The 19,480-nt window shown below is 38.2% G+C and overlaps 1 protein-coding gene across 10 annotated transcripts in view; it reads right to left on the reverse strand.

The window, feature by feature from the left end:
* Positions 1 to 19,480, reverse strand: part of LMO7 (LIM domain 7) — a 199,415-nt gene that overhangs the window by 18,338 nt on the left and 161,597 nt on the right. For 5 of the 10 annotated variants that reach the window (XM_089899436.1, XM_089899438.1, XM_089899431.1 and 2 more), the window contains 8 exons: positions 18,348 to 18,490; positions 16,622 to 17,048; positions 14,659 to 14,967; positions 5,415 to 5,529; positions 4,198 to 4,359; positions 3,230 to 3,417; positions 1,931 to 1,991; positions 159 to 215 (listed from right to left, as the gene is read on the reverse strand). In XM_089899436.1, coding sequence (XP_089755562.1) covers positions 159 to 215; positions 1,931 to 1,991; positions 3,230 to 3,417; positions 4,198 to 4,359; positions 5,415 to 5,529; positions 14,659 to 14,967; positions 16,622 to 17,048; positions 18,348 to 18,490 — 1,462 coding nt within the window. The remainder of the gene's footprint in view (positions 1 to 158; positions 216 to 1,930; positions 1,992 to 3,229; positions 3,418 to 4,197; positions 4,360 to 5,414; positions 5,530 to 14,658; positions 14,968 to 16,621; positions 17,049 to 18,347; positions 18,491 to 19,480) is intronic. The other 5 variants (XM_022577016.3, XM_022577024.3, XM_089899435.1 and 2 more) reach the window with 1 other exon arrangement.

The following is a 19,480-nucleotide window of genomic DNA, read 5'->3' on the forward strand; positions in this document are numbered from 1 at the left end:
GAAAGAATGGAAATGGATTATGTTGCTTGGTCATAATCATGGCCAAATAGAAGAGGCTCAGTGCCCAGCACCACAGACTATCAGGAAGATAGAAGACTATCAGTGGAGAGTGGGAACAATTCCATGAAAGTACATGAATTGTTAGCTTGGCAGTTTACCTTGTTCAAAAAATTGTGATCGCCTTTTTAAGTTTTTCAAAGAAATAGGTTCAGAGGCTGGTTGAAAAATACAAACACACAAAAAAAAACACATCAATACCATGTCATTCATTTTAATCTCTCACCACTGGAAAACTAAACGATACTTGATACATCTTTCCATTCTGTAGCAATATTATTTTTAAAATGATAAAACTGATTGCCATAGAAGATAGGGATTATTTCAATGCACAAAGACACACATAGGTTTAGTAGTCTATACTACATTCAAATTAGTAAAAGGAACTAATATTTTGATTAATAAATTTTAGCAGGTAGCATCACAGTTTCAAAGTAGCTGAAGTAACATCTTCCGTGCTAGATCACACCCCTTTAGGGAAGTGGAAATTAAAATGTTTTTGCTTAGGTTAATCAATTCAAAATCTTTTCTAGTACAGGAAGAATTGTTTGTAACTAAGGTTTTTCATAGTACTAGTAAGTAAAAAAGGAACTAAAAATAATGGGGAGGCGGACAAGAAAATAAATATCCAGAGAACAATTCTAAAAAAAACCCAAATGCTAAAATTAAAATATTCTTCTAACTAGACTATTTTGCCCTAGTTTCCAAGATCTTATAGCCCCTAACTTTACATAAAGCAAATAGAGTTCAATCAGATAAAAAAGAAAAAGAAAATATTCTGACTTCTACAGATCTGTCACAAGATTATGGCAAATGATTATTATACTTCAGTTTATTCATAAAATGTAAATGTAATTATTATTTGACACTAGTTGATATTGACTTATCTAAACAAAACCCTCAAATGACAGGGCCTGTGTATCGCCCCATAGTCACTAACAAGTGCTCCGCTGAGTCACAGACAGAACGGGACCCGCACATCTTAGATTAAAATATCATGAAGAAAAAAGCAGTCATGTTCACTTTTAAAAACTCCTTTGACAAAGAATGCAATATCAAACAGTTAAAATATAGTCACATAATTATCAGAAATTAAATACATAAATAATCAATAAAGGAAGGGAAATTTATAAATTTGGTTTGATTTTGACGTAAGGTATTATGAACTGACAAATGCAGATTCAAAACCACCAAACCACTGAGAAAACCCAGACCTGTGCCTGGCAGTCTAGTTTCATGCTAAGAGAAGCTTCATCTTCTTTAGGTTTCTTTTCCTGCCTATGTGGACCAGATCTTTCTTATTTATTTTGTGTACCTAAGCTATAGCACACAGCATGTGGTAGCTCAATTATTTGTAGATAGACAGCAGAAGGAAGGGAGTGATGACTCCATAATGCAAAATTTCCCTAGATGCTATGTCTGCTTTTTCATTACAGATGGGTACTTCTGCTAACAACTGTTACTGCCACTGGTATTTCCTTATTACTAGCTGCTTCCAGGCTTGTCCCTTTCACAACATAAAAAGGGAGAAAGGAAACCTCGCATTTACCTAAGATTCCCTTTGCCAGCACACCATAGCGAGAAGGCTGATGGCCTCGGGAAAACCAGTCTTTCTTATTTGGATTAGACACACAGGCACTCAAAGCTCCTGGACAGGCTGCCAAAGCTTTGTTTGCAGTTCCTGGACTATTCAACACTGGAACTGAATGCCCTTCCACCTGGCTGCAATTGGATCTATGTGCTAACCTCTGAGTTTCAACTTGCAGTAGATCAGTTTTGCTTTCACTCACAGATATTAATTTTTATAGTAGCAGAACTTGAGTGCAATGACTTCTCCTATATTATAAATGTAAGCTATAATGGTAATGTTTACCTTTTGATTCAAAAGTATTGCTTTCATCACGAATTCCATTAATTTCCTTTGATTCAGTGTTCTAGAAAGGATAAAAATGCCAGTTAACAACATTCTCTCCAATTGGACTTCAAGCTTAAATAATGCATTTCTCATTAGTGAAAATATCTTCTAATGACATGAGTTTTTCACAGCATTAATATATTCTTTACAGCCTTTTACATATAATAGAAACATAATTTTTTCATTGTTCTTCAATATTTGTGGAAGAATTAATGACCAACTGTAAGCACGAATAGCTTTAAGTTCAATCAGTCATTAATTTTCCAAGAAACATGATGGGCCAAATAATCATTGGTCCATTCAGTTTATATTTATGAGTAAGCAACACAGTCATACAGGATTCTCTAACATTTAAACTTTTCTTATACAAGGTAGCAGGATCTCCTTATTACATGAAAGGGAGCATCTTGGGATAACAGCCATTATATCTAGGGAGTCAATATAAACACATTTATTTGCAAATTTAAATTTAACTATTACTTTGATAATTAGAAATTTTCTACATTATAATTATTTTAAATCAATTAATGTAACTGTGTATCTCTTAACCACATATGTAAGTCTACCCATCACATTCATCCACACAAGGACTAAAACTGCTTCATGAGGTTTTAAAACTGCACACAATTACTATATCTATTTTACCAGTAAAGACTAAGGAAAGCATAGAAAAGTTATAGTGTATAATTTTACATAATTAACTACTTCACATTCACAAAGATCTGAGAGAGGGGTATAATGATGAAGGATTGGTAAGAAACACCTGCAGGGACTTTCCTGGTGGTCCAGTGGTTAAGAATCCACCTTCTAGTGCAGGGGATGTGGGTTCGATCCCTGGTCAGGTACTAAGATCCCACATGCCACGGGGCAACCGAGCCCGCCCATCACAACTACAGAACCCACGCGCTGCAACAAAGAGCCCACCCGCTGCAACTAAGACCTGACACAGCCATAAATAAATAAATAAATAAATAATTAATAAATAAATGTATGTTTAAAAAAAACCCTACAAAACATCACTATGGGATCTTTTGATTTTTTTCATTATACAACTATTACTCTAAATTTTTAATGAGTAGTGCCTTACGATTTTCAAAAATATATTTTATTCTCATTACTATAAATTACCTTATTCAATTATCTGTTTTTAAAACAGCATCAAAATTGTTCAAAGAAAGCAGATTCTTTCCCCCCACAATCACACTTCCTATAGTTGCTTTGCTCTACCCAAATACTCCCACTTCTAGAAATACTTACAGAATTCTGAAGGCTTTCTGAGAAATCAGCTGTTATTGATAGATTTGAAGATTTGTCTGAGCTGTAAATTCCAGAAGTTGCATCAATCCACTTTGTTTCAGGTGAACCTATAATTTTGGTAGCCATACTGGTGAGATTGAGGGTTTTATGCCGTGTAAATGGCAGGGAAGGCTGGTCTTTGCCCCAGTCTGATTGGCACACGAAGATCAAGAAATGAGTACACGTAAATGTTGAAGTTGAAAGAACAAAGTACTGAATGTACATATACAAAATACACACACAGAAGACAAACAAGTCAGATAGTGTGTGAAAGAAATGAAGAGTTTAGGCCTTTTACCAACAGATCACCTTCCAAAAACAGAGGGTTAGAGCATGTTAATAGTGAAAAGACTGGCAAATTTGCTGAATCTTTCTGTAAACCAGGACTGGGTATTATATTTTGATATCATAAGTTGGTAGGTCTGGGAAGGCTTAACGCCCTTCCCCATCTAACCTCAACAATTAAGCAACACAATAATGAAATGTACATCGAAAGTTCTTCGCGAATGAACAACTGGGATGTTGACCTACTGTGCTCTCTCTTATACCAGTTACAGTCATGATGCTGTAGAGGAGGTGAAACCATGGTGTAATTCTTAATATTCAACATCATCATATGACTTCCAAATGCAGATATAATTACAAGAGCCTTCAGCTGATATGTGCATTCAAAGCCAGTCCAGCATATAAGTCAGTCAATAAATAATGCAGAATTCAGTAAATTTGCTAGTGAAAAGCTTTCAGACAGAACATCCAAAGAAGCATCATTCAAGACTTGTCTCGACATAACCACAAAACATCTTTAAGCCAAAAAATAAAAAAGTGAAACGAAGAGAGAAGAAAATGTTATTGAAGCAAGCTGTTATAACCACGGGCCAAAGACCAGTTCCCAATTTAGAAAGCCAAACACGGTGGTATAACCAACTCACCAGACTTTCCATAGCGTCTGATATCCATTACTAGGTTTCCAGTTTCCTGAGCATTAGCCATGGTTTCCTCCCACTCTTTTGTGTCCTTATATGAAAACTTAGTGTTGTTGATAGCAATAATTTCATCATCTACCTGTAGCTGAGAAAATTCTGCTGGGCTACCTAAATAAAGCAAAATAAATTAAACTACCAATAAAAAATAAAAACATGTCCTACTAGTCACTGCTTATTTAAATTAAGAGAAAAAATGACTTCTTAATCTCACCTAATCACTTCTCATATTCTTTTCAGGTGCAGATGAGTCACAAAATTTCTTAAAGTTATCAAATATTTGAGTAGCTACATTACAAAGCAACCAAAGGCATTTTTTAATCCTATAGAATGTATCTTCCTTAACGTTTAAAGGGAAATGATAAACCCATCTGTTCAATAAAATTTCTTTATTAACCTCCTAGGAAGAAAATTTTAAATTATTTTTAAATTAAAAATGTGAAATATATATTCCGCTTTAGCTGAGCTTCCAAAGCCGGATGCACTCTAGAATGGAGAAAAAAACAGAGCCGCCTAAAATGGCTTAAAATTACTACTTACCATTATCTAATTAAAGCAGCCTTGAAATTTCAAAGAAATAACCAAAGTTCACATGCATTTTTATATAGCTAAAATATGTAAATGAGGAACTCCTCATAAATACAATAGCTTTCGTTTTAATTTTAGGTCTTGTAATATTTTGCTAAGAGTTTCTGGGCTTGATTTGGTGGAGGAGGGGCAGTGCTTTTGTAAAAGTCCCAAAGCATCCTCAGGAGTCCTTGGGCAATAGATACATTAGGGCGCTCCAAAAATACTGATTATATAGCACCTATGTATCCATCACAAACACAAATGATCAGGGAAAGTTCTTTCTGGATCTTCAATTTAGCATTGTTTGTTAGTATTTCCCAATATTAAGCCTAAAATTTTGATAATTGAAGTCTGTAACAGTCACAAAATTACGACTCTTCAAAACTAAAATTAACGAGGCAAGATCAAACAATATGTAATGTGTAACTCCAACTATCAGTCTCTGGGAAGAGGATGCGCCTCTTCACTTCACTGCTGCATTTTTCACATGTGCTTTCTCCTCCTCTATCAAATAAACTAATTTCTCTGGGGGCTTTTTGAACAGCACAGGACAACAAAGGAGAAGAAACTTCAGTAGAGCTCAATCTATGATTTACCTGGTTCGACTGATGCTACGAAGATCCTGGAAAAATCCCATTTTACTGTAAATCCAAAGTCAAGGCTGTTCCCAGGCGTCTGGTTTATGCTGATTCTCATATCACTGAACTGATCCTGAAAACAAACATGAAACGGTGGGATCAAGTGTCCCTGGCACCCACATGGAGGAAAGTCTATCCGTGAAAGAAGGGAGGCTGCACACAAGGTACACTTGAATTATTTCATGATAAACCGGAAGCTTCATTCTTTTCCCCTTGGGTTTGGTAAAACCTTCACTTACATAAATATCTCTGAGTTTATTATTTTGCTGCTAAAATCAGGGAAATCGTCATATCCATAGATATTTTTCTTCACGTGCATACTATAAATCAGTTGATTTATAATGATAAAGCTTAGGCTTTTGCCCACCATACAGTTGGGTCTAAGTTACAGACCATTTTTTATAACACAGGAATGAAGCTGAGTGACATGTGGGGTGTGTGTGTGTGTGTGTATACACACACACACACACACACACACACACAATGGAATTCAGCCATGAGAAAAAGGACATCCTGCCATCTGTGACAATATGGATGAACCTTGAGCACATTATGCTAAGTGACGTAAGTCAGACAGTGGAAGACAAGCACGTATGATATCACTTATACGTGTAGTCTAAAAGCCAAACTCATAAAACAGGGCGTAAAGTGGTGGTTACCAGGGGATGGGGGTGAGGGGACAGGGCAGATGTTGTTTAAGGGTACAAACTTCCAGTGAATAGTAAATGAGCCCTAGAGATCTAATACACAGTACTGTGAGTATAAACAATATCTTATTATAATGAAATTTGCTAAGAGACTAGAACTTCCAACCTCTAAAAAGAAAGGATAATTATGTAATGTGAGAGATGTTAATTATCACTACAACAGCAGTCACATGACAATATATAAGTGTATCAAATTAACATGCTGTACCTTTAAAATTTACACATTATATCTCAAATACATTGCAATAAAATGGCATCTTTGAAAATGCAAAAAAAGATTTAAATCATTTATTTTTAAAATGTCACAATACTTAAACTACCTCCAACATTCAATATATTTAGCCAAATAATTTTGAGGGGTTCATAGACACAAAATTCAGCTACCAGAATCACTCCTCTAGGACTGGTACCACCCCCGAATGGGTATCTGAAAGTTTGGCAAGGCATTTTTGCTTGTCCTACTGCTGCATGAAGGTCGAGCGGTAAAGGCAGAGCTGCTACATTTGCTACAAAATGCAGAACTGGGTCATGCCTGAGGAACCACCAGTAAGATGCCAAGAGGGCCCCACTGAGACACCATGAGCTCCAGGCCACAACCCCCTTGAAATAACAACAGCCCGCAGGCCCCAGAACTTGGACAACAGGCAGACCTCTATTTTCATCTCCATCCCTACAGTCCACAGCCACAAATTCTGAGTTTCACGGACTTTCTTAGGCCATTTTCCAAAACAAATATTTTAAGTTTTACAGTATAGTACACTAGGTCTGTGAAAATTTTAATTAACTTCCATAATTTATATTTTTTGTTTCGGGTAAACAGCAGACATAAATTTTAGCATGTGTTTCCCAGACTAGTGTTTCCAGTTCTTTGATTCATAATTATCAAGAACTTAGACTTAACTGTTTAAAAAGAAAAATTCTTCCTAAAGCCACTTTATTTTCCAGAAAAAGGCCTACAACTCCTCTATTTTAATTTAGCAGTTAAATCCAGACCTAGGACCAACAGGGCAATTCATAAGTTTTTCTACCTTTAGAACAAGTTTGAAATCTAAGTGACTATATTCTAAGAAACACTGTGATATTATATAAGAATTAGAAGACAAGGAAGGCATTGACTAAAGGATCAAGAACTTACTGTATTATATGGATATGAGCAATAAGTGTTGTAACAATACACACTTACTCATTTGTTCAACGTGCATTTACTGTGCATCTATTCTGCATAAAACACTTGGGAAATAAAGATGAATTAGGCATGGTCCTTGCTCTCAAGAAACAATTACTGACTCTTCAAAGTGGGTATGGAATTTTTTAAGAAAAAAATTGTAGCTAATAATATAGAAGCGTTTTCATCAGACATCATGTAAAGCAGTTGAAATATGGGAACCCAGATGCAGATAGTGAGAAAAGAGTCATTAATGATCAGCCTGATGGATCCCAGTCCCCGGAGTATATCAAAACTCTGCTATGAATAGAAAAAATTACCGGTCGGTTCTACTCCTTAACCAAAACCACCACACACTTAAATTAGAGATGACTCAATGAAAATAAACAGTCATCTTCACCACTTTTACCCCACTCTACTCCCCCCACCAAATTCTGACCTAAAGCCAACTAGAGGGCAGAATCTATTGCTATATAAGGGCACAGAGACAAATGATGGGTTAGAAATTCCAAGACACTAATTGAGGTTTTTTTATCTTGAAGAATAAGAGACAGGATGGAGTTTTAATAAATAGTTCCAAACTACAATAAAGAATACTTTGTGGGAGAGAGCAAGTGAACATTACCCTTTTCCACCAAACATAGGATAAAAGAGAATGAGCTTAAGCTCTAGATGGCAAAGTGTCACAATTGTATTAGACCAGAAGAACTGTCCTCCAAAGGACTGCTCTTACCTTGGAGATAAATCTCTACTTGAACATAATAAAAAGGCAAATAACCACCTCTCTGAAAGAGTTAATAGAGGAGGTCAGCCTTACTGTGGCTACAGCCTGGCAGCCTGTTACGTGGGTCCTGGGAGTGCACACAGGCAAAGGAGAGAGAACCATGTGAGCACTTACAGGACTATTTCTGTCAATGGCCAGGTGGCCTCAGGCATGTCACTGAGTCTTCCAGAGAATTTTCTCTCACAATGACATTAATTTTAAAGCTTTCTGTTTTCAAAACCCTATCTTCCAATGCAGACCATCTCCCTCCCACACCACAGAAAGGATTAAAGTAGCTGGTGGCAGTTCAGGGAAAGGGCCCCAGAGGCCCCTCTTGCACGGCCTCCCCACCATGACAGTCTCTCTGGCATCTCTGTGGAATCCTGGGTTCTTGAATTAAATTATCCTTGAGACTTTTTGCAGGTGAATATATCTATAATTATAGTCAAGCATAAACTATTCAACAATGATTAGGATTTCTACTTCCTTATTTTTCTTTGCAAGATATATGCCATGTGAGTATTCTACAAAGGGTCCATGTTTCAGAAGATGACACTGTGGGAATTTCCTTTTGAACTGGATGGAACCAGGAATATAAATTATTGGGAGAAATCTAGATTCTTGATGACTGATAAATAACTATCCCAAGTGGTTACAGTTGCCTATTCTGGGAAAGATAAAATACAGTTACCAACATATCAGCATCTAAAATAAAAATAACTTCCCTCAATTTAGGTACAATTTAAACAGAAATATACACTTAAATCTGAGATTTTAAAATAATGACATGGTGATCTGGCATAGCAATGGTAAGATTTATTTTTATGAGATCTGATGAATTAAGATTCTCGTATCAACACAGATGGGAATCAATAAACAACAGGGTCAATCAGATGGCCATTCTCCTCAAACTTTTTCAATTAGATAAACATGTTCCCTTAAAGAAAGCCTACTTAAGTTGATAAAGCCAAATAACACTGAAAGTAGATTCAGGCTGTAAACTCACAAATAACAGAGGAAATATATAATCTTTGATTTTTGTGACACGGCTCTTTAGTTTCTTTTTTCAGGGTCTTAGTGGAACGAGAACATAGTGAGTAGCCCTCAACTCATGGTGCAGCTCTGGCACTGGAGCTACTCTCCTTCACCAAAGATGCGTCTATACCTACTTGTTTCCCCTCTCCATTATCCGTTCCAAAGAAGCAGGTGGTGTTTCCAGCTCTACCACTTGAGTCAACCCATTCCCCAGCTTAGCTCTTACCTACCAAATCCATTTTCGGCCCTCATGCCATCAGGCACTACAAACTATTCTTGCTTATGGGAAACGGTCTTCCAAGTCACCCATTATTCCACTTTCTCCTGCCTTTTTCCTCTATCCCTCTCGCCACCTCTCAGCTTCATTAGTGTGTTCCTCTTTATTCTATTTTCTCTTTGTTGCTCTTCTTCACCCCTAGTCAGTCTCCCACCTTCCTGACCACATGTTTTCCTGAGTCAACCTCATGCATTGTCATCAACTACTATCTACGCCCAACATACTCAGAATTAAATTCATTATCTTCCTCCCCAAACCTGCTCTTCCACCTCTTGCTTTTCACATGTTGGTTAATCACATCACTGTCTAACCAGATACCCAAGCTAGAAACATCAGGTTCTTTCTGGGCCTCTTCTTCCTTCCTTCCCCTAAGTGCTCCCCACACAACCTCTACACAATGGTCTCCCAAGCACCACCACACACATGCACTTAATAAAGTGTCAGCAAGTCCACAAGCCATAAATCCATCTGGAACCATCCCATCCTTCCATTCTCCTTCAGGCTCTCATCTGAACTCAGGTCACGGTTTCCCCTCTAAATTGCTGTGGGTCACCTCCTAACTGGCTCTCTTGCCTCCAGCACTTCTTTCCCCCCATCTTGCTCACATCTGCCAGAACTTTAGTTATAGAAAATACCAATTATTATATCATACCCTGTTTTAAAATTGCTGGTAGCTCCTTATTGCCTGCTGGGTAGAGTTTGAAGTCTGCACCTCAGAATTAGATTCAGTTCGGGTAAGTTTTGATAAATATCTACCTTTCCTCAAAATAATTTTAAGAATGATTTTCTCTTTATGAACCAGAAGATATTTCAGTCCATATTGGCTCTAAGATTCTAGAGACATGGCCAAGTTAAATTAAGTCAACATCTGGTGTTTTAAGGCAGTTCTCAAATTTAAGCATGTCACATTTCAAAAAAAAATTGGGGTCAGAGAAGTTGCAAATGTGGCCTAAGCATTTAACTAGCCTAGGGTGTGTTACATAACTTTCAACTCTCAAGTATTTCACTGGTGAAAGTGAGTATAATACCACCTACTTTGCTAGGTCATTGAGAGAATTAAATGAAACATTTTAAAAGGTGCCAAGCCACATGGTTGATGCCCAGTAATTATCTTCTTTTTCCCATGGAAACAGTGTTATACATGGTAATATATGCTGGTTAGGCAGTTTCCAGATCAACTAAAGAAAATCCTATTTAACTCTCACACATGTAGCTCTAAAGCTAACAGAACTCGGTCAGCATTCAATGTATAATTACAGATCCAGGCACCGTACTAACAGTGAGCACAACAGGCTTGCTTCCTACCCTTAGACAGGGTAGGGGTCTAGTGAAGGTGATAAGCAGGTAAAATGCACAGGAGGCAGATGTGATAAGGTAAACCCTGGGTACTCTTAAAAGAGGTACTCTCGTAGACTTGGGCATTAGGAAGTGTAAAAATCTTCCTTCCTTCCACATGTATCATCCTATTTCTGGGTTCTGATTTAAAAATCTGGGGCAAAGGTCCTGAAATGTGGATTTGGATGAGATTTGGGTGCAGAAGGCTTGGACAAGACAAAACAAAACAAAACCCTGTATGCGACACCAATTTGGGGGAAAAGCCACATCTGTGAGGCAGTTGGAGCGGGACGGAGGACTCTGGGAGTCCCACTGCCTCCCCTTGTTCGGGTGCCCCAAGAATTGCCCTGGCAGCCCAGTCTGGCAGGGGAGGCTGGAAAAGAAGCAGTACCATAAGAGAAGTCTGTGAGAAAAGGGAAGAGAGAGAAACAGAACTCCAGACTAGCAATGGAGGTGAGAAAGAAACTCCTGGGCAGATTTTAAATGAGGTCATTTAAGTTCTTCCCTCACTAAGTCTTTGCTTCTTTATGCCATGAACTCCCTTCTTACCACAATTCTGTGAGAGGCTCCTAGCCCATCTCTGCCCCCAGATTTCCCCTCCTTCAAATAATTCTATATAGCATCACAGTGCTCACATTCCTAAAACACTCCTTAATCTTAAAGAACCTATAAAGACCTAAATTACCTGCTGAATCAAGTTCATACTTCAGTCTAGTAATCAAGGCCTTGAATGTAATTCAAGTCAATAAATACTTAAGTGCCAACTACGGGTAAAGGCTATGGAGGGTATAAACAATGCCAGAGAAGGAGAAACGAACATATGGAAAAGGAAGCATTCAGTGAATGAAGCTTGCAAGGGTAGGAAGTTCAGTTCCAACAAGGGGGAGGCAATCTCTTGATCCATGAAGGAACCGAGCCTCCTGTGCTTTGAAGGAACAGGAGAACTTCAAAATACAGAGATGGGTGAAATGAACATTTTTAAATAGGGCAACAATAAGAATAAAAGTATACATGATGTGTTCATGAAAGTATAGGGTATGTTCCAGAAATATCAAGCAGACTCATGTGGCTAGATATCACCTACTTCCGCTCTCTTTCTCACAACACAGGGCAGTGGAGGCAATCTTGAGACAAACTAACTGAGTTCAAATCCTGACTCCACCACTCGCTATGCTGCATGGCCTTGGGCAAGTAACATGACCACTTCATGCCTCCATTTTCATGGCTACAAAACAGCAATAAGAGGGTCACTGTGAGGATTAAATAAAATAATGCCTTGCGAAGCCTGGTCAGCATAGCAGCTACTCAGTAAACATTAGCCGTTTGGGCACTACAAAGGGAGTTTGGGAACAGTCATGAGAGACCTCGGTGTTCCCCTGAGTGCTTTGAACTTCACTGATCAGACCACAGCATGCCACTGGGGGCTTTGAAGCAGAGAAATTACCCAGTCCAGCCCGGCATCATGCAAATTAATCTGGTGCCAGCCTTGTGTAGAATGCACAAAGACGTGACTATTTACTAAGTGTTTGCGTGGATGAGGGAAAGGGCTGGAATCAGGGTAGCGGAAGCAGGGATAGAAAAGGGTAACAACATCAAGGGAGATGCTGTAGGAAGAAATGAAAGGACACTGCCAGCACAAGTGTGAGTAAGGAAGAGGACCTGAAGAACACTCTTCTACAAAGCTACCAAGACGTCTACCTGAAACTAATATAATATTGTAAATCAAGTACGCTTCAATTGAAAGAGAAAGACATCGGGCTTCCCTGGTGGCGCAGTGGTTGAGAGTCCGCCTGCCGACGCAGGGGACATGGGTTCGTGACCCGGTCTGGGAGGATCCCACATGCCGTGGAGCGGCTGGGCCCGTGAGCCATGGCCGCTGAGCCTGCGCGTCCAGAGCCTGTGCTCCGCAACAGGAGAGGCCACAACAGTGAGAGGCCCGCGTACCAAAAAAAAAAAAAAAAAAAAAAGAGAAAGACATCTAGATGTTCAGCCAGACACCATTTTTTATTTTTCTGAACTCCCAGAACTAGGTAGTTCAGAGGAGTGTTGCATATGCCCTGGCCACACTGGTCCTAGGCTGTTCTGTGCATTCCCAGCCCTTTTCCCAAGTCAGTAAGCTCCTTCGCAGTGACAAGAGCAGGGTGATGCTACATAAGCTACTTTCCTCAGAGTGCAGAAGTGGACACACCAAGCATCTCAGGGATAGGCAAGTCACCATATGATATATACATTTGTTCAAGAATTCCAATTGCTCCACTTATTAAGTCAAGCCTAATTTTGCCCGGTAGCATTCCATTTCAAGTTGGGTGACTAAAGAGCATAAATCCACTAATGATAAAACCTGAAACCACGCCATGTTAACTCACATTCCTCTGAACTGCTCTAACCTGGAAGCCACACCCACACCCTCTTTTTCTTAATCCACTGATGCAGCTAGTCAACTGCCACCCTGAAGGAGCTACCACCACTGAGCACACAGTACAATAATCAGGCTGTTTCGTGGGATTTGCTATTTGAAAAGGCGAAGGCAAACAGGCAAGTCCATAAAACAAAAGACAGCTTGCTTCTCTCTTTATTATTCATCCACTGGTACCTTATGTTCCCCAAGTGTAACAGAGGCTACTGTCCTCATCCACTGAGACTTACGATGCTAATTACGTACTCCAAACTCTTTAAAAGTGAAGTTAAAAAAAAATAATTGACAACCAATGATTTTAGCAACCTGAAGAGACTGGCTTTAGGTATGTTTGTAAATATACATGGGAAAACTGAAAGAAATGTATCTAAATGCTACAGAATATCTCTAAATGACGGGATTACCAAGTCATTTTTATTATGTATGTTTTCCTGCATTTCCAAGTTTTCTCAAGCACAGAGTACTTTATAATCACAACGAAAAAGAGCTTACTTTAAACTTGTAAAGCTTTCCTGTACTAATAAAAACTAACAATACTAAAACATGCTGTATCATATTTTACACAAAGATATTTCATTAATATAACTTGGGCCAAGTTATATACTTGATGTTGTGCCTTGGGGAAAAAAATACACTTTAGTAAGGCATCAGAAAATGCTAGACTAAGCCACAGAACCATAAAAGCATCTCCGCACTAAGGGGTTCATACAACTATCAAATTGCTTATTGAAGGTTTTTCTCTAAAAGAGAAAAGTTTCTTTCTGTTCTCTAGACAAGCAACAACTCTTTAGCCTATGTGTAAAACATAACTAAAAGAACATTCATTACCTAATAATTCTCTTAAAGTCATCTGTGGGATTTTAAGTAGGAAAAACTACAAATGCCCCCAGTCCTTCTTCATCTGACGGTATATTTTATTTGGACTCCAAATGTTAAAGAATGCAATTGTCATACTGTAACTAAGCCTCAATATTCCCCTTAAAAGAAAAGGAGTGGTACAAAATTCTAGGCTTCCCAAAGTACAAATTAGTATTGAAAGTCACTAGGATTTTTCATATGGTAGAGAAAGAAGTTCCCCTCTCACGTGTACCAGTTTCTCCTTGTGGTCAGTTCACTTCCCTGAGAAGGGGTTTTTATTACCCATTTTCTATTAGACCTGCATCTAAAACCTCCTGAGTGACTCCTGCACCCAAACCCGGACTACTGAGTGCTAACGGTGCAAGGCAACAGCTGCTGAAATGGGGAGTAGAGAGCAAAGCCAGCCAACTCCAGGGAGACTGGTCCAAAAAGTCTCCATACACCCATATCACAAGGGTCATCTGGATCCATCAACTCAGAGTTGGAAGAGATCTACTTCCGCCAAGATCTGTTACAAATAAAATGCAATGTCATTTTCTACATTATCAGCCCAGACTGTAGTGCCTAGAGGTTAGAAACGTGGTTTCCTGGTTTAATTACTTATGTTTCTGGGCAGAAGGTGATTTAAAAGCCTTCCCAAACTCACCTGTGATCTTGAGACCTCTGTCTGTGGTGAGCTTTTCCCTTCTCCAAGCTCAGGCGTTAAATCAGGGCTAGATGTTGAAGATAACGTGTCTTTCGAAGTGGCAGCCTGGCCCTGGGAAGGAGATGAGAAGGTGGGTGTAGGAGAGAGCAGCCTCATCACACTTTCTCTGGGTGCTGCTGCCTCTCTTTCGCTGGATGACCTGGACGCAAACTGGCTCGTGTCAGGTCTTTGCACAGAGATGCTGACCGAACTGCTTTGGGTTCTCTTAATGCCTTCTACGTCTCCATTATACTTCCAAGAATCATCCATCTAAATAGGAAACATCATTTTAAACTTCGTGTTCTGTTAGATTTCTATTTAAAAAGCATATACATTAAATTAATACTTCAAAGTAATGAAAGTAAATTACCTCCCTCAGTAAAGTAACTACTACTAAAAGCTTGGAGCATGTTCTTTCACACTAACAGATCCGTACATATGAAGTGGTAGGAGTAGTTATTTTTTACAAAAGTGTTTATTTTACAAACAGACCTCTGAAACTTGCTTTGACCATCTACATCACTCCAGGTCAATAAACAGAAATCTAAACTAGATCAATTGAATACTTCACACTATGGATCTCTACAATTTATTCATTTGATATGCATTCAATGTCATTTAAAGTGTACCAAAAATATTGCACATCTCTTTATAACCAGAATATTTTTATAGCACAGATTCCCAAAAGTAGACTTGCTGGACGAAAGAATATTTTATGTATGTAGTATAAAATATAATTTATATATATATATATATATATATATCTTTAAAAATTGTAGCAATGCACTCCCAAAGTAATATATAAGAATGTCTCTGTCCCTGCATCCTTGCCAACACTAGACGTTTTGAATGTTTTAAATCTTTGTCAGTCTCATGGGTGAAAAGTTGTACACTTCATTCTTGCTCTAATGAGACTGAACATGCTTCTATGTACTTTATGTTACCAACCATTTAAATTCCCTCTCCCTTGAACTATTCATTTCTATATTCACTTTTCTACTGTTTATCTTTCCTTATCAATTTGCATTTTAAATCTTAGGGATAGTAAACCTATATATAAAATACATTTTACTAATATTTTTCTGAGCCTATATAAATTGTCTTTTGGACTACATTAACGGTGTCTACCATATAAATTTAATTTTTATGTTGTCAAATATGCCTGTATTTACTTAATATAATGGTCAGCGGTTTTTCTGGCTAGTTTAGGCAGGCTTCCCTCACCTTGAATTTTTTTAATCAAATGTTTTCCATTTTCGAATTTTAGGATTCCTCATTGGCAGAGGTAAAAGGAATTTGAACACCAATGTGCTCAAGACTGTATTGCTTCCTTTTAAATAATTCAAAATAATACATTCACTTTCAGCCCTGCTTCATTCTCAGGGCAAATGAGTCTATATCCTTTAAAACCCCAATAAAAATATGTATTTTTTGAACCATGAGACACATTTTAATAACTATAATCAAATATATCAAGTTCTAATGAAGTGGGAAATCAGGAAAAACAGAACTTTGTGCATAATCACCTGAAAATATTTAGGTTAAACCACATGAAATTGCTGTTTTGTAGGTCAAAAAGAACTGACTATTGGCAACTTCATACAGTGCAACCTAATACTTTACAAAAGATATATTTGAGAAAATATGACACTAAAAAATAAATGCTCTGCCTTAGAATGTAGATTACTTATTTTTTAAAATGTATCAGCTCGACTTTCACTGAATTTAAAGTTTAATCAGTTCTGCATCGTTGCTATATTTTAAGCATTAAATGTCGATTGAATCTAAATTGGTAAAAATACAATTGCTTTATATACAAGTTATATACATTTTACCCATCAAGTATCTGTAACTCAAACCTCTGCACAAGTTCACCGGTATTTTGCGCTGGCGAACAGACTAAGTGAAGTAGAAACACGTTTACCGTGTAGGATCTCGGGAGTGATGAGATTCCCCGTGACTGAGATCCAAAAGGTCTCGGTGTGACCACAGACGTTAACCTGGCCGCATCAGTTTTCTGGTAACTTCTAGGGAGAGTAGCTGAAACTCGAGTGGACTCCATTTGTCGTGAATGCTGAGAAGACAAAGAGGCTGGGCGTTGTTCTTCCACGGGGCTTTTCGAAGGAAGCTGAATTTCAGCTGTGATAGTAGCCTCCCTTTTTGCAAAAGCTGTAGAATCTTGCTTAGGAATTTCCGTCGGATAAGTGGTTCCCTTCTCTTCTACTCTCTCACTCTGGGAACTTACTTCTGACATAGTCAGCATAGGGGGAAGTTTTTCTTCACTCACTCCATCATCAGAAGAATACAGTTTCCTCCTCGATGTCACTGTAGACATATGATTTGGGGATTCCCTTAGCAGAAAGAAACGCCAAAACCACAAAGTTAGGCACTTGACACACAGAGGTGGAGAGACAGATGTTATTTTGGTCATTAACATAAAAAAATGGGTGGGAACAAAAAGACTACTGACTTCATATCATAACACAATATTAAGAGAATGTGGGAATAAATACACGCAAATTTTTTAATGTCACACTAAGAAAGATTAAGAGCTTGACTTTTTTTTCTTAAAGAGGTTAAAAAAAAGTCCCTGAAGTATATGCAATTGTAAAGAAACTTTAATAAGAAAACTTTAATAAGGAATTATTCAAAATTTCATCCACAAGTGTATAACGCTTCCAAAATTAACACACTATAACGATAACTAATTGACGACCAATTTGAACCCGCCAAAGATGTGGATTTCTTAACAGGGTTGAGAGTTTTCTTGTACACAATTTATAATAGCTTCGTAAAAACAGAAGACCACAAAAGACTCAGACTTTCATTAAGATCAAGTTAGTCTATAATTTCACACAGCTTGATAGAATTTCCATAGAAAATTATTGCAGATTAAAAGTCACCATTCCTGTCTATAGAGAGGCTGATGAAACAGTCTCACGGCTACCATTTAGTAAGGAGTACCTCTCAAGCCAACTGCATTGCGTTTAAGTGAATGAAACTGTGTTTACCACTGGCTTCTAGGGGACAAAGGAGCTTTGCTTAATTTCACCTGACAGCACGTTTCCTTTTTGACATTATCCTTAAAGACTATTTGCCTTCTCCCTGACCTGTAAATATCTCAAGGTTTCACATAGTAACTGCTCCACAGGCAAGTATAAATTGGACCTTTATCCTGTTATGTTGCAATGAAAAAAAATAAACCCTCACACTGATGTTTATATAGTCTTCCTTTAAAAATACAATTTTAATTGCACCACGAAGACATGAAAAAGAACTTTGCTATACTTTTACACAATTTAGTTAAGAGTAAGAGCTGGTTTTATCCGACCATTCCATTCCTAAATTTACTTTAAAAGGAGAAAAAGTTGTTTATTTTCTGCATATATAGCCAATCCTGCATGTGAATATACAATGTAAAATGAAGAAATTACATACACCACCCTTAAGTACTCATTTCTTTCATTAATCCAAGTCACTACTTATTACAGCAATACTCTGCTTTTTCACTGCAGAGCAAAATGCTCGAAGGTTATGCACATTTAATGACAGTTTAATATTGGTGCACATGTACATCCCACTACACTTACACAAAATATCTATTTCTAACACTGGTATCCCCAACCCTGAGATGCATTCAGTCTCATTACCTGTCCTGCAGCATTTCGTTAAATGTCTTAGATCTTCTCTCAGACTTCTCAAGCGACTGCTTCTCAATCTCTTCCCTCTCTTCTTTTTTCTTCTGCAAATCTGAAGTGTAGCTTTTCCGACGATCTTTCCATTTTGCAAGGTCCTGACAGAAGAAAATCACATCAGCACAGGCACACCTGAATTTCTACACACCCTCTCCAGCAGTGAGAGCGCGCCAGAGGATCCCATTACATCGCTGAAACTATTCACTACAACTTTGATGCCAAGGTGCCCTAATTTTGCTTTTTATAGCCAGCGTTTCTGTACCAAGCCTTTTATCTCATGTATCTGTCTAAAAGCCCTGACCTAATAAGATAGGCCCCATTTTTGTTTTCCCAGGTAGCCTGCCTCACTTGCCCATTTCACAAAGAATGCTAAATGCTTGTAATTAGATGCCAGGTCAGAGAAGATCAGGAACTGTTTCAAATTCATTTCCATCTCACTCCAATAATCTGGCTCTTACACAAAATGACATGTTTCACTAGTCAGACTGGAAGAGAAACGTGATTGTAAAATGGCTAAACGTAGAAGCATACATTTAACAAATACTGAGTTCAATCCCTACTTTGAGACAAGGGGGCCACAAACACAGATGAATAAGGTGCACTTCCCCTCAAGGAACCCTCAGTCTAGAGGGAAAGACAGACAGGTAAATAAAGTTCAACAATGAGTGTGATAGGATTGTGTGAGAGAGCAGGGATCCAAAGAAGAAAGTGATCAATTCTATCCCAGGCAGGGGAAGGCAGAGTTTGGAAAGGCTTTAATGGGGAAGCCAGCCTCAAGTATGTGATTTCAAAGCGGGTCAACTCCCCATAAAGACAGGGCAGTAAGGAGGATTACACGGGAACAAGTGGACATCTGCTTTCCATACATCCAGGAACCTAAGTCTCACCTAGCTGGGTGACCACAGGACAATCAACCTAATTCTCCTTTAAAATTAGTCCTAGCAGCCTAAGCCGGTTCTGACAGCCAGGGGTTAAGACAGTTTGGATGGTACCAACTTTTCTATGTCATCAAAACAGAGAAATTCCATGCTAAGAACTCCTAGTGGCACTGCAGCCCCAACAGAAGCTCATGTAAGCTTCTCAAACTG

Source organism: Delphinapterus leucas, chromosome 18, assembly GCF_059928025.1.
Source record: "Delphinapterus leucas isolate spDelLeu-1000000601 "Yukka" chromosome 18, BTC_Dleu_Yukka2, whole genome shotgun sequence".
NCBI classification, from domain to species: Eukaryota; Metazoa; Chordata; class Mammalia; order Artiodactyla; family Monodontidae; genus Delphinapterus; species Delphinapterus leucas.